Source organism: Hyla sarda, chromosome 7, assembly GCF_029499605.1.
Source record: "Hyla sarda isolate aHylSar1 chromosome 7, aHylSar1.hap1, whole genome shotgun sequence".
Taxonomy (NCBI): domain Eukaryota; kingdom Metazoa; phylum Chordata; class Amphibia; order Anura; family Hylidae; genus Hyla; species Hyla sarda.
In genome coordinates this window covers 198,829,933-198,846,619 of record NC_079195.1, presented here as the reverse complement: position 1 = coordinate 198,846,619, position 16,687 = coordinate 198,829,933, and the positions used below count along the sequence as shown (strand labels likewise).

Genomic DNA, 16,687 nt, shown 5'->3' with positions numbered 1-16,687 from the left:
AAAAAGTATTCCGACACGTTTCATAGGCAGTATCGGCCTCCTTTGTCTGGGAGAATTACATGATGGATGCTCCGCTGTCCTTAAATGTGCTGCTGACTTTGATTGCCATCCCTCCCGTTCCGCTGGTTTGTGTTTTATTTTTGTTTCTGGTATTTTAGTTTAGTTTATTGCGTTCATAGTTGCTAATATATCCGTTTAATTGATACAATGTTTGGCATTTTTTTTATTGTTATTTAGAAGGATATCGTTGGTGTTAAAGGGGTTATCCACGAAAAAACTTTTTTTTTAAATATCAACTGTCTCCAGAAAGTTAAACAGATTTGTAAATTACTTCTATTAAAAAAATCTTAATCATTTCAGTACTTATGAGCTTCTGATGTTAAGGTTGTTCTTTTCTGTCTAAGTAATCTCTGATGACATGTGTCTCGGGAACCGCCCAGTTTAGAAGAGGTTTGCTATGGGAATTTGCTTCTAAACTGGGCATTTCCCGAGACACGTGTCATTAGAGATTACTCTTAACTTCAGAAGCTCATAAGTACTGAAAGGATTAAGATTTTTTTAATAGAAATAATTTACAAATCTGTTGAACTTTCTGGAGCCAGTTTAAATATAAAAAAAAGTTTTTTCCTGGAAAACCCCTTTAATCTTCAAAAAATCCGAAGATTTCAAAGTCAGAATTCAGACCGTGCGGTATTCCTGTTTTAAACTCAAAAATCCATTTAGCTTCTGCTCTAGACATAAGTGCGATGTAATTATCCCCTCACCAATGTGGGGTAATTTTCTCAATCCCACCGAATGTAGAACCCTTCATAGTCGAGTTATGTTTATCCTTATAATGTGTTGATGAAGGATGCCCTTCGTATCCTCTGTTAACATTATACAAATGTTCTGATATTCTTTGTGATAATAGTCCTTTTGTTCTCCAGATGTACCACTTGTTACAGGGGCATTTAATTCCATAAATTACTCCTTTTGATTTACAATGAATATGGCTTTCTATTTTTCTCTTTATACCTCCATTTTCTATATGTAGAGTTGGTGTAGTATTATTCATACTTCAACATGCCCTAGATTTGAGGCACGGAAAAAAAAAACTTTCAGTTGTTTCTGAGGGGCTAAGATGTTCATAATATTGATTTGTTTGTGATTATCATTTTTTACTGTTTGTGCTATTATATTTCCTAAATTATTAGCTTTTTTAAAGATGAAGGTAGGCACATTAGGTATTTTTTCTCCGATTATCTTATCATTTTTTTTAAATATCCCAATGTTTCCAAATTATCCATTTGAATAGGTAACTTTGATTGTAGTATGTGGTAATAATTGGAATTTCAATTTTTTCTTCTTTTTTTAACATTCCTTCATTTTCTTCCTGTTTGTCTTTTTGTCTTTATTCTTTAATAAGTTTTCTCTATTTATTTAGGCTACTTCCTTACTGGTTTGATTAAGTGTTTCTTCTTCATATCCTCTGTTTAGAAATTTTTTCTTTAGATTATTTGCCTCATGAGTGATTGTTACCATCTAGACACTCACCTTCCCCAGTCCAAGAGAGCACTAGTGAATCACCTATTTATATACGTCCATATACTTTTTCCTGCACTTCACACAGGCAGCACTTATGGATTTGTGGGAAGACCGCAGAGACAGATTTATTAACATCCAAAACTTCTTTAATTATACAAATAAACCCTCTATATCTTCAATACACCAACAAAATGAAACAACCATAGAGGAGATACAAAAAGCTAAAACAGACCTTAAAAAATTGGAAAGACTCCTTCTCTCAGAGATGAGAGGTTTGTGGGAAGTAGCTACTCTAGAAAAATATTTGGAATGGGATAAAATACCTAAGGGACTTACAGTACAAAAATCACTCTCTGGGGATTTAGGTGACCCAGACACGCTTGATGAATGGGACCAAATGTTTCATGCATTTTCTGGACAAGCGGTGTCTTTTATCATTAATAAATGGAAGATAAGTTTATTAAAAACTAAAAATACAATAGCACAACTCTTTAAGGACATTCACAAATATAGAAATTTACCAGAAATAAAAAGTTTAGCGACAAGTATTAAATATGGAATACACCAGAAAAAAGAGGAAATAAAACAGAAGAAACAGAGGAAATTCAATAAAGATGAAGTCTTAAACCCCCAAGGTAATAATATCATAACAGATATTATGGAGGAACATCAAACCATAGATGAGATAGGAGAAGAATCCATAATAGAGTCACCTACACACCAAAATCTACTTCAATTATCCACATAGGAAGAAATAGTGGAGTCTGACATTCCAATCCCTCTTGCCCCGCACATTGTCATACAAAACACCACAGAACATCATAAGAATAGTGGGCAATGTGAGAGAGTGGAAAGACAAGCGACATTTGTGGTGGCTACCACAAATTGATATGCACTACTTGAGAGACCAGGAACGCATTGAGATGGAATGAGGGACCGTTGCGAAAAAGAAAAAAAGAGTGAAACCAGTAGAGAACACCAATTTCAGAATTCAAATTACAATAAAGGACAGGAAAACACACAAAGCGTGAGAAGAAAAAGCACTAGTTATGATTTTTTTTTCAAAAAAGAGTAAAAAAAAACGCAAAAGAAGGCGAAGGGGTGGGAAATGCACCCAAAAAAAGGACAAAGAAAATAAACCAACTTAAAAAGAAAGAGGAGGGGGACCAGAAGATTTTCAACCTGAGTGACTATAGTTTGTCATCTGAGGAAGAAAGTCTCCTACGGAAGGGATTTAAATTCGCCCCCACAAATACACTCAATTAATTTGACACATTCATTGGAATAAAAAAAATTATGAAAAACTTAACTCTAAAGAAACACTTTCTAAAAAATATTCCCAAAACAACAGAAACTTCTATGTCCACATGTAAGCATATGGACCTAAAGAAACGCTCGCGCTTTTTTCCACAATATGAGTACTCGGAATCTCTGCATGCTTTTGAACATATGGTAGTTAAGGACCTACAAAAATTAAATATTCAACATAAACCACACCGGAGAAATTTAGGCATAGCAGAACAGAAAGCCATCAAATCACTTCAGACCAATAATTATATAATTTTAAGGCCGGACGATAAGGGGGGCAGGCAGCATAGTGGTCTTGAATCCTCTTCAATATCATGATGAATGCATGCGCTTGCTGGGGGATACACGTACATATAAAAAATTAAAGGTAGACCCCACACAACAATATAAAAAATAACTGAAACAACTATTACAAAGAGGATTGGAAAAAGGTATCATCAGTAAAAAAGAGGAAGAATTCCTAATGGTAGAGGATCCTAAAATACCAATATTTTATCAAATCCCTAAAGTCCACAAAGATGTGCACAACCCCCCTGGAAGACCTATTGTGTCAGGCATAAAATGCCTAACAGTAAATGTATCCCATTATGTGGATATTATGCTACAGGAATGTGTGCTTAAACTATCGGCATACCTTAAGGATACCACACACATACTGGAAATCATGAACGGCATAGAATGGAAAGAATATTACATCTTGGGAACATTAGATGTGACATCCCTTTACACAATTATACAGCATGATAAGGGGAGAATGGCAGCGGAACATTTTTTAAATGAAAGACCAGACATACCAAAGGAGCAAGTAACATTTATAGGGGATTGCATTATCTTCATTTAACAACACAATTATTTTAAATACAGTCATGATTTTTATAATCATACATGGGGCACAGCTATGGGGACCAAATTCGCACCCAGTTATTCTAATTGATACATTGGCTACTGGGAAAATCAAACCATCTACCCCGGTGGCAAACTGAGTGCAAATTTGGTCCTGTGCAAACGCTTCATTGTTGATGTCATATTTATTTGAGGAGGAGGAGAATCCCTTTAAAACAGTTTTTAAATGATATAAATAAAAATAAATAATTTTTTAATTTTTCTGCCACATACAGTACAACCAATATAATTTTTTGGGATTTGAACATCTATCAGGAATAACATGATTGAAACAAAAACATTTCATAAACCTACAGACAGTAATAGCTTTATTAAAATAAAAAACGAGCTGTCACCTACCAGTATGGCTGGCAAACATCCCACAGAGCCAATTCATTCGAACACGGCGAAACTGCACAAGAATGGAGGAATATGAATTTGAGGCAAATAATCTAAAGAAAACATTTCTAAACAGAGGGTATGATGAAGAAACACTTAATCAAACCAGTAAGGAAGTTGCCTGAATAAAGAGAAAAAACTTGTTAAAGAATAAAGACAAAAAAAGACAAACGGGAAGAAAAGGAAGGAATGTTAAAAAAAGAATAAAAAATAGAAATTCCAATTATTTCAACCAAACCGTGTATACGTAGGACCACACAGAAGGTCCAAAATTATAATCTTAATTCCCAGCACATTATATAAACAAAATAGAAATTAGGGAAGTGCATATTAAAACGTAACTTTTACTGTAAATTGCATAAAATTACACCTCTATAGTGAACCCTGTGATATCATGGCACTAGTTAGTGCCTCTTGTACAGATATCCTATTGTATGCTACAATTATATGTAGACAACCCAACGCGTTTCCACCGCTTACAGTGGTTTCATCAGGGGTAGTTAATGACAGTACCTCAGTACAAGACAAAATATAATGTGTAAATAATATAGAAACAGGTCCCCAGTATTCAGGATATGTGCATTACATTTGTGCACCAAAGACCTGATACTTAAGTTGCATAACTACACACGGACTTCCAGAGATTCATAGGCACCTAGCCTTCTCCTGTGGTACGTTTCTGAAGTCCGGGTACGATATGAGAGCAGGGATCAGAGCGCACCTGCAATGACAGGGAGCCAGACTTAAGGCTACTGGCGCTTAAGTCTGGCTCCCTGCCATTGCAGGTGCGCTCTGATCCCCGCTCTCATATCGTACCCGGACTTCCGAAACGTACCACAGGGGAAAGCTACCCCTGATGAAACCGCTGTAAGCAGTGGAAATGCGTTTGGTTGTCTACATATAATTGTAGCATACAATAGGATATCTGTACAAGAGGCACTAACTAGTGCCATGATATCACAGGGTTCACTATAGTGGTGTAATTTATGCAATTTACAGTAAAAGTTACGTTTTAATATGCACTTCCCTAATTTCTATTTTGTAAATTCCAATTATTACCACATACTCCAATCAAAGTTACCTATTCAAACGAATAATTAGGAAACATTGGGATATTTTACAAAATAATAAGACAATCAGAGAAAAAATACCTAATGTGCCTACCTTCATATTTAAAAAAGCTAATAATTTAGGAAATATAATAGCACAAACAGTAAAAAATCATAATCACAAACAAAACAATATTATGAACATCTTATCCCCTCAGAAACAACTGAAAGGTTTTTTTCCGTGCCGCAAATGTAGGGCATGTTGCAGTATGAATAATACTACACGACTCTCCATATAGAAAATGGAGATATAAAGAGAAAAATAGAAAGCCATATTCATTGTAAATCAAAAGGAGTAATTTATGGAATTAAATGCCCGTGTAACAAGTGGTACATCTGGAGAACAAAAGGACTATTATCACAAAGAATATCAGAACATTTGTATAATGTTAACAGAGGATACAAAGGGCATCCTTCATCAACACATTATAAGGATAAACATAACTCGACTATGAAGGGTTCCACAATCTGTGGGGTTGAGAAAATTACCCCACATTGGCGAGGGGGTAATTACATCGCGCTTATGTCTAGAGTGGAGGCTAAATGGATTTTTGAGTTTAAAACAGGAATATCCACGGTCTGAATTCTGACTTTGAAATCTTCGGATTTTTAGAAGATTAACACCAACAATATCATTCTAAATAACAAAAAAGAAAAAACATTACCAAACATTATAACAATTAAACGGATATATTAGCAACTATGAATGCAATAAACTAAAATACCAGAAACAAAAATAAAACACAAACCAGCGGAACGGGAGGGATGCCAATCAAAGTCAGCAGCACATTTAAGGACAGCGGAGCATCCATCAAGTAATTCTCCCAGACGAAGGAGGCCGATACTGCCTCCAAAACGTGTCGGAATACTTTTTGGACTATCCGCATTCTCATAGTGGCGTCACTCACGGCAAACAATTCGCCTAACGTGCAGCACAGCGGAATCAGAGACGGTAGAGATGCCAACGGCCGGGGAAGTCTCCCGCCCGATCCCAGTACTACGAACCACACGAGGACATGCCAGAATGAATCCGCACAGAACTAGAAGTACCTGAGCCGGGAACATACAATATCTTCATGTATGCAGGTGCCTTATGTAATACCGGACCATAGTGAAAATACGCGGAACAAACATTGGATTCTTGTGCAATCTATGTTTATTTAACAGTATATATTCTTGTGGCATCTGATTCTCATCCAACGCACAAATAGAACGTGGCAGGTGTTTTAAAACTAACAGTATCTTCTACGCAAATGGATATAACCACCGAACATATAGGGTGAGATACGGCTCATATGCCCAATTATATCCTTTTCCTGCAGTTGCAAATAGTAACCATCTGTTTCCCGTTTTCTATTTAGATGCACTTTATCTGAAGCATATTTCCTCATTTATGGTATAATTCAGGAAACACAACATACCATTATCAGCACAGCTATAGTAGGTGCGTGAATTACACTTGTTCAATATACTGCACAGCCATTGATGTTTGCATCTATCTTCTTAAAATATTCCTTACACTATTTTCTTGAACACACAGGGTTCTTCCGACTAATCGGCCCACCACCCTACCATCGAGTGGAGGTCATGTATTCGGGTCTTGTGCAATATTTTATTCAAAATATTTAAATAAACCATTCTATTTTTTATCCTATTTATTGCGCCAGTATATATTTTATTTATATTTATCACAGTATTTTACCTACTCTATGGGGATAGCAAGAACCCATTAATATACAAGGCAGCATTTAATACATCACCGGAGTGCATTCATTAATTATCATTGTTACCATCTAGACACTCACCTTCCCCAGTAAGTGATAGCGTTAGCGAATCACCTATTATAGTTTTCTACCTTGATATTGACTCTACCGAATAGGAAGGGGTGTTCCCCAGCAGGCATGACATCATCTGAAGTCCTGCTGAATAGAACTTCCTCCCTCAGTTTGCTACACATAGCGAGAGCAGTTCAGTGTGAGATGGGCTGTGATTGGCTGAGACCGCACACACCACCTTCATCCCTCTGTGAGCTAAAAATTCTCTGCATAGTCATACTAGTAAATAGGCATTACACTTTCCAAATACTTTGTTTAAGTGAACATAAAAAAACTTTATCTTATAGGAAAATTTTATTTGTACTCCACTTATTAGGCTACTTTTCTGCCTTTTATCTATTTATGTAACATTTTACATATATGTGTTTGTTTGTGTGTATATACATATGTTCCAGAATAACTTCCAAATGACTGGAGATATTTTAATTAAATCCTCCCAGATTTCTTATATATCAATTATAAATATAGTAGACTGTCTCAATATCTACAATCTCTGCAGCATGAGATTAAAGGGGTTGTTCACCATAAGTTGATTTTAGTACATACCTGCCAGGATATCTTTTTGTGAACTGGGTATTTCCTGTTTGAGTTTGGTCTCTTAAACTACATATCCCATAGTTCCATGCTTGTAGGTGTGAAGTCACATTCCTCCCTCCCACACATCAGCCACCCCACCCATTGCAGCACAAATCAGCTCAAAAGATCAGTGTTTTCTAATCAGGGTGTGTACAGCTGTTGCAAAATTATCTTTCTCCCACCCAGTGGTTGCTCCAACCATTGAAGCAAGATTGGTTCCCTTTGCACAACTGACTGGTGATGTAAGGTCTTGTTGCACTGCAACCTGGGAAATCCTGAGACCTGAGAAATGTTGTATGCTGTTAAGAATAAATATTGGGGCAAAAAAATCACATAAGAATTGCAAGACCACCGTCACACACAGATTCAGACACTATATTATGAACTACACTTACTTTACAACCCCTGTAGCATAGTCAAATAAAAAAATCCTGGAATACTCCTTTAAAACAGTAACATCCCATACAAGTCTATGGGACTTTTGGTAAATCTCCTGACACGTGACTATTGGGCTGCGGAGATTACCCAGAAGATTTTAACATCCTGCCACTGGACTAATGTCATGGTAAATATAATTTAACTGTCCAGCAGGCGGGTGTTCAGAATATTTAGAGCAGGGAGAGGGAATGGGCAGGTGGGGACAGAAGCTTTATTGCTGGCTGAGGGAAGAGAGGAGAGAGTGAAGGGGAAGAGTGTACATCAGGGTATGGCAGCACTACTGCAGTTAGGAGTGCATGGGAGGACAAGCAGCCTACCACTGCTGGGGCTTCAGGAGACTTGGAAAGCTGGGTGCGTTTCAGCATAAAAGGCAGTCTGAGGCTTTACTTCTGCAACTCCTGTTTTGAAACTCTCAGCATGCCCACAGCCAGACAGGTGGAGACTTGGAGACAACTGTTCTACTTAATATGAATACACTGTTTGAAGTAAATAACATATTCCCAGCTCCGTTTGTCTTTGTTCTTTCACCTAATAGGAGGTGATAGAACACTTGGTACTTGGCAAACGTCCAGTAACCTTAGTGAGGGTAGACAAGTTATTTGAGGTGCAAGAGGATGGAGGTAGAACATTGGGTCAAACTCTGCTCGAAGAAACATGTTCTGAGAGAATGCAAGTCTCTAATGAAAGGGTGATGGATGTGTAGTACAGATTTGTAGCTAAATTTACATGAAGACAGCAACAAATGCATAAAAAAAAAAAAAAAAAAGCACAGAAAACACCCGGGAGAGCTCTACAAGGTAACAAAGTGAGGAAACATAACAACAGCCAATTAATACTTATCTGACAATTATTTATGAGGAATGAAGCCTCCGCAATCTCATTACGCATCAGTCCCATTGCAGCTGGAGCAGAAGGTCGGCAGGTCGATGCGATGGTCAGTGAGAAAAGTGCGTTGTTAAGTAGCAAAGGAAGTAACAGTCGGATGTATTGATGAACATCCCAGGCAGAGAGGAGAGGATGAAGCATCATGAACTGAGAGGAATCAATGTGGAAGGTGATGAAAGGGCAAACTGGAGGAAATGATGGGACGTGATTCCTTTGATTAGGATGTCATAGATGTATAAAGAGCAGAGGCAAAACCGGCAGTCATAAGAATTCGCTGTTGGCCGATGAAGTAGTCATTTACAAAGAAGGAGGCAGCAGGCCAATAACATATATACATATATATTTATTTAGCTAAAAACTGTCAGCCATAAGATGATGGAAGAAATGTGCGGAAAAAAATTGTGCATAAACTGAGGCCGGAGTTTTACTTTTATTTGTGCGCCATCTGATGTGACAGTGTAATACAGAGTTGCATTTGATGAGGGCAAAGTCATGGAATTAAAAAAGGGGATATATTAAAGCAAAAAGTCACAAATATCACGTTAGGGGGGAGATAGTAACTGAACTGAGACCCAAAGATGTTAATTTCTATCACATATAGAAACAATGGGGGTCCTGCCATAAAGCATCCCCATGGACCAATTATGGTTTTCTGGAGAATAAGGTTCAGTCCTGTTGGTGTCATGTCCTTGGGGTAGAATATTGGCCTAAACGTAGTGGTGGGCCTACCTCTATTCTGTATATGCCACTGTATAGAATATGTATTCTAATGATATATTGTCCTGACATTGTAACTAAATAGGGTTATTGTTTCCCGTCACTACAGGTCTCACAGAGTTTGCACCTCCTTGCAGTGGACATGGAAACTTCAGTCTGGACTCTTGCGTTTGCAGCCAAGGTTGGGGAGGTGAAAACTGTTCCGAACCTCTGTGCCCCCTCGGCTGTTCTGGAAGAGGTACCTGCATAGAGGGCATCTGTGTTTGTGAACCGGATTACACAGGGGATTGGTGCACAGATCTGCTATGCCCTGAGGAATGCAGCCCACATGGGCACTGTCAAGATGGCCAATGTGTTTGCCAAGAACCATACACTGGTATCGGTTGTACAGAGCTCCGCTGTCCAGGTGACTGTTTGGGAAAAGGACGTTGTGCCAATGGGACCTGCGTATGCCAAGATGGTTATGCCGGAGAGGACTGCGGACGCATGTGGTGTGTGAATGCCTGCAGTGGGCGAGGGCAATGCCAGGATGGTGTCTGTGAGTGCGAGGAGGGTTACAGTGGGCAGGATTGTTCTGAAGGTAAGAAAAAAAGTATTAAGTATTAACACAGAATAAATATCATTTATAATCCATATTAGGTTTTCTAGAGTGTCAAGGACTACAATATAACAGGAACTATAGGTAGATTTTGTGATGCCCAGGGTCTGTTAAGCACCTGTCATATACATATGTATTTCCTATCCTTAAAGCAAATCTTCACCTTTTATCTTGTTTATCATATTGTTTACCGGTCCAAAATTCTGTGCTGATTAACTTCTTAATATACTCTATCGAGATGCAAGCTCCAGTTTTTCAAAACTGTTCTTCAAACCCTCAATATGAAGCAATAACATGGTGGCTGCCTACAGACACCACTATAGGAAGCATGGGGTACAACAGTATTGTTATACAATAGTATGTAGTTTGTGCCTGAGCTCCATTTAGAAGTAATGCAAGTGTCTTCCAAAAGTCCTTTCAAGGGGTACTCCGTCCCTAGACATCTTATCCCCTATCCAAAGGATAGGGGATAAGATGTCTGATCGCAGGGGTCCCACAACTGGGGACCCCAGACATCTTGGCTGCTGCACCCCAGACATCCAGTGTAGGGAGCAAACTTCGCTCCGTGCCAGATGACTGGCGATGTGCAGAGGCTCGTGACATCATGGTCATGCCTTCCTTGTGACCTCTCGGCCATGCCCCCCTCCCATGGACTTGCATTGAGGGTGTGTGGCCGTGACATCATGAGTGGGGTGTGACCTTGATGTTACGAGCCTCTGACACTGCACCAGACGCTCTAAATCAACGCCGGGTGCAGCAGAGAGATCGTGGGGGGTCCCCAGTGGCGGAACCCCCGTGATCAGACATCTTATTCCCTACCCTTTGGATAGGAGAACAGATGTCCAGGGGCATAGTACCCCTTTCAGGCTAGAGGCTAGGCACGTTATTCAGTCCCAAAGTTCTAGTTCTGCAAGCTGTATTGTATTAGGATTTGTCTCAGGCCGGCTCATTTTTCGACTGTATGCAGATTGTGAACTGGACTGAAAAGTGCAGCAGACAAAGGACTGAAAAGTGCAGCAGACAAAGCTTTTCAGTCTGGTTCAAAAACCGGATGCATTGGGAAATAAATGGGGTACGATGTGAATCCAGCAGGGACTGAAATTCTTGAAATTCTTCTGCTGCCGAAGAGTGAATCCGTGTTGCGAATGCACCGTAACATTGGATCCACCACCAGCAGAGATCAGCTTCCCCCTTCCGGTAGAATGACCTCTAAAAAGGTCACAAAGAATGCCCAGTAGTGTTTCTAATTAATCTGAATAGGACAGGTCCTGCCCATTATTGTCTATGTCCATGGTTCCTGCCAGAAGGCATATCACTGAATGCTGTTAAAACAGCTCAGGCAAGATGGCAGCCCCCTTAAATATGCACAGAAAAACCTTAATAAAAAAAATTACAGTTAGAAAATAGAATCAGATTAGAAAAAAATACCTACAGTATTTCGAGTATCTGGAAACACTGTCCAATCAAATAAAATGTTTGTGTCTGGCACAAAAATAATTCAATAATTCATCTCTTTGTCATCTATCTTGAAGCCTGATTAAAAGAAAAGTAATTAAATAGAAAATAATCAAATACATTTTAAGTTTAACACGTTTCCATGTAAGTTTTTTTTTTTTTTTTTTTACTGAGGGCGGAGGGGTTCTCAGTGCATAGAGGTTTTGTTTCTTCTCCAATTCCAATACAAAATGTAACAAAAAAGTACAAGGGTGAAGACGACTGAAAAGATAATTATTCTTCCTAAATGAATGTAGATGAATTTCTAAGACTTCTGCCAAAAATCTGCCATACTATTGTAGTCAGCATTGTTATCAACATAAGAAGAAATAAAAAAAACTGAAAATGAACAAAACCATTGACAAATATAACAAAGTTTTAAGCCATTCACGAGCTGAATGTGAATTATTATTCAACTCTGACAACTTTTCAATATCCACAGAACAGAGATGTTTTTATTCCAACTCCTATATGTCAGCGCGTGCAAACACATTTCAATACAGCATCAGAGGCGCCAAACAACTTCTGAAAGGCTTAGCGGGGGGTGGTGGAGTTGAAAGGATGGCACCTGCAGTATTAGAACGCTCTCCTACAGCGAGACCCAGTTCATTCACGCAACATTATCCAACTAGCTGCTTATTGGAAAAAAACGTGTTTTTTTTAAACGATACTTGATGTATGTTTTCTGTAGAGCTGAAAAGCAGCATCCCATAGGGTAGTGCATCCATAGAAGAATGCAATGAAAGGATATAACAAGAGAAGGGTTTTCTGGCTTTGTGTTAAGGGGAATGGTGTTTGAAGGCTATAAGTATGAAGGTCACTAACACTTAAAGGAGTAGTCCAGTGGTGACCCAGTGGTGAACAACTTATCCCCTATCCTAAGGATACGGGATAAGTTTGAGATCGTAGGGGGTCCGACCGCTGGGGCCCCCTGCAATCTTCTGTACGGAGCCCCGACAGCCCGCGGGAAGGGGGCGTGTTGACCTCCGCACGAAGCGGCGGCCGACACGCCCCCTCAATACAACTCTATGGCAGAGCCGAAGCGCTGCCTTCGGCAATCTCCGGCTCTGCCAAAGAGATGTATTGAGGGGGCGTGTCGGCCGCCGCTTCGTGCGGAGGTCTACACTCGCTATCTGGCCGGAGAGCCTGGCCCCCGTACAGAGAGATCGCAGGGGGTCCCAGCGGTCGGACCCCCTGCGATCTCAAACTTATCCCCTATCCTTAGGATAGGGGATACGTTTTTCACCACTGGACTACCCCTTTAAGTGAATCTGCTTTACGAAAGTTTTCCTGCATTTTTCGAGTTGGTAGTGAACTTTCCAAGCACAACCATTGTTCAGTAGCCTACAACATATACCACAGCATAGATTTCCAGGTTAGGAGACATATGATAGTCTACCATGAATGTGCTGACTGGCTTACTGTGGAGTAGGATTTAAAGGGGTACTTCGACGAAAAACATCTTATCCCCTATCCGAAGGATAGGGAATAAGATGTTTTTCACTGGAGTACTCCTTTAAAGAGGACCGATGGCCAACCCAAAAACTTGAGATTGCATTATCATTAAAAAGCTTAGCTTGCCCTGATCACACATCTTTTTATAGTTTCTTGATACACCCTTTTGTTCCTGAGATATGTGGGTCCATAGTTTGTCTGACAATTCAGGGAATCAATCAGATGGGTGTGAGCTAAATTTTAACAATGGAGTGACTATCAGGTGATGGGAGGGATTATAGTCAGGTGGTGTGTATTAGTCATACACACCCCTCAGTGTACAACATTCACACCCCCTGACTATATAATCCCGCCCATCATCACCTTATATCCACTCTCATTATTAATATTAAGTTTATGTCCATCTGACTGATTCCCTGAATTGTCAGAAAAATTATAAACCCTTATATCTCAGGAACAAAAGGGTGTGTCAAGAAACTGCACAAATATATTTGATCAATGCATCCTAGGCTATTTGATGACTTTATATTTTTCGTTGTCCACATGTCCTCTTTAATTAAAAGGGTACTCCAGTGAAAAACTTTTTTTTTAAATCAACTGGTGCCAGAAAAATAAAAAGATTTGTAAATTACTTCTATTAAAAAATCTTAATCCTTCCTGTACTTATTAGCTGCTGAATACTACAGTGGAAATTCTTTTCTGTTTGAAACACAGAGCTCTCTGCTGACATCATGAGCACAGTGCTCGTTGCTGACATCTCTGTCCATTTTAGGTACTGTCCAAGGTAAAAGGAAATCCCCATAGCAAACATATGCTGTTCTGGACAGTTCCTAAAATGGACAGAGATGTCAGCAGAGAGCACTGTGCTCGTGATGTCAGCAGACAGTTCTGTGTTTCAAAAAGAAAAGAATTTCCGCTGTAGTATTCAGCAGCTAATAAGTATAGGAAGGATTAAGATTTTTTAATAGAAGTAATTTACAAATCTGTTTAAGTTTCTAGCACCAGTTGATTTAAAAAAAAAAAAAGTTTTTCACCGGAGTACCCCTTTAACCCCTTAAGGACACATGACGTACTGGAACATCATGTGTCCGCTCCCGATCTATAGCGTCATAGCGGGTCTGGCCGGGACCTGTGGCTAATAGCGCGCGGCATTGATCGCGGTGCCGCGCGCTATTAACCCTTTAGACACAGTGTAAATAAAAATAAAAATAAACATATATGGTATCGCCGCATGCGGAAATGTCCAAATTATAAAAATATATCGTTAATTAAACCGCACTGTCAATGGTGTACGCGCAAAAAAATTCCAAAGTCCAAAATAGGGCATTTTTGGTCTATAAGTCCTATGACTTCAGATCACGGCGCAAAAAATGAGCCCTCATACCGCCCCATACGCGGAAAAATAAAAAAGTTATAGGGGTCAGAAGATGACAATTTTAAATGTATTAATTTTCCTGCATGAAGTTATGATTTTTTCCAGAAGTATGACCACGGTCGACCACGTTTTTGCCTGCGGTCGGGAAACCGCATACGGCCGAAAACGAAGCCGACCGGAGGCTGCGGTTCACTCCGGTTGGCTCATAGACATACATTAAATACGGTTCCCGAATATGGCTGAGTGCGGGCGCCGCGATTAAGCCCCGCCCACCCCTCCTCCCAGCCGTATACGGGAGCCGTATTTAACAAAACGTGGTGTGAACCCAGCCTAACTGCTCTTCATCCTGACTGGGAGATGTAAAACCCTAACAGAGGACCCTCTTCTAACTCAGAATTTCCTAACAGGGTGTATGACTATGGGTTTTCAAGACAACCCATTTAAATCTTTACAAAGTACCTCCCTGGTTCCTTTGCAGTTGAAGAACAGCATTAAAGGGGTACTCCGGATGGAATTTTTTTTTTCTTTTTAAATCAACTGGTGCCAGGAAGTTAAACAGATTTGTAAATTACTTCCATTTAAAAATCCTAATGCTTCCAGTACTTATAAGCTGCTGCATGCTCCACAGGAAGTTCTTTTCTTTTTGAATTTCCTTTCTGTCTGACCACAGTGCTCTCTGCTGACACCTCCGTCCATGTCAGGAACTGTCCAGAGCAGAAGCAAATCCCCATAGTAAACCTATCCTGCTCTGGACAGTTCCTGACATGGACGGAGGTGTCAGCAGAGAGCACTGTGGTCAGACAGAAAGGAAATTCAAAAAGAAAAGAACTTCCTCTGTAGTATACAGCAGCTGATAAGTACTGGAAGGATTAAGATTTTTAAATAGAAGTAATTTACAAATCTGTTTTACTTTCTGGCAACAGTTGATTTAAAAAAAAAAATCAAAGCAATCATGCATCTACTTCAAGTACATGTATCCTCAGAGTTAAAGTGTAAGTCCATCATGGGTTTCCCGTCTGTTCTGCAAATATTTGTGTTGAGAGACGCAGTTCACGCTAGGCAGTACAGTTGCCAAGGCAACTTTACAATGTCCAGAAAGTTCTGTGCACAATCACTTTTATGATTAACAGGACTTGTACATTTGTGAACTCTTTCTGCACCGATCTTTACAGGATGGTGGGAAGTTCAACAATGGACCAAAATATGGACAAACGGAAAGATTTATCATTAGCTGTGCTTTGGTACGCTGCACATATGTAAAGCTCTGTGCATTTTTAGCTCACTGAATTTACTAAAAAGCACACACCTCTTTAGTAAATCCAATGGCTCTGCTGCCGATGCCCCTGACGCACAAATATATATCACCTATTGAGTGCATATTTCTGCAATTTTAGGTGTGACAAATTGGCCTGAAAGAACACCCCCCATAAGCCCCCTCGATGTGAGGCTGAGCCCCCATCCAGTTTTTTATGCCTCCTACACACCGACTTGGAGCACTAAGCACAAATCCTCTAAAGTCTAAGTTTTTGTGCAGAAATGGCTTCTTTTTTTTTTTTTTTTAGCAAGCATCAGCATTTCCACTACTGATTTGCACCACTGGCACATCTTGATAAATGTTTCCCAAAATGTCTGTATTTTAGTGCATGGCTGAAGCTGGTGGGATATTCCTAATATTAACACACCTACTTGCATTGTATGTCCCCGTATCAGTTTGCATCGGTTGCATGTTATGTAATGATTAGATATTTCGCAAATATATGGACGAATATTCGTTATATATTCGCTAAATTCGCATATTTGTAATATTAGCGTTTTATTTTTGCATATGCGAAAATTCACGTATGCGAAAACTAGCATATACGAACATTTGCATAAACAAAAATTAACATAAGCGAAAATTCGCATATGCGAAAATTACCATATACGAAAATTAGCCTATGCAAATTTTCGCATGCGCTAAAATTCGCACGCCAGTCTCAAACAGTAGTATTAGAGCCTTCTTTACATCACACAAGCTGGAAGCAGATATGGGTGATCACTAGTGTTGAGCGGCATAGGCCATATTCGAATTTGCGATATTTCGCGAATATAT

The 16,687-nt window shown here is 39.4% G+C and overlaps 1 protein-coding gene across 4 annotated transcripts in view; it reads left to right on the top strand.

The window, feature by feature from the left end:
• The window catches only part of LOC130283012 (tenascin-R-like), a 551,407-nt gene that overhangs the window by 280,085 nt on the left and 254,635 nt on the right, over window positions 1-16,687 (top strand). For all 4 annotated transcript variants that reach the window (XM_056532112.1, XM_056532113.1, XM_056532114.1 and 1 more), the window contains exon 3: window positions 9,783-10,253. In XM_056532112.1, coding sequence (XP_056388087.1) covers window positions 9,783-10,253 — 471 coding nt within the window. The remainder of the gene's footprint in view (window positions 1-9,782; window positions 10,254-16,687) is intronic.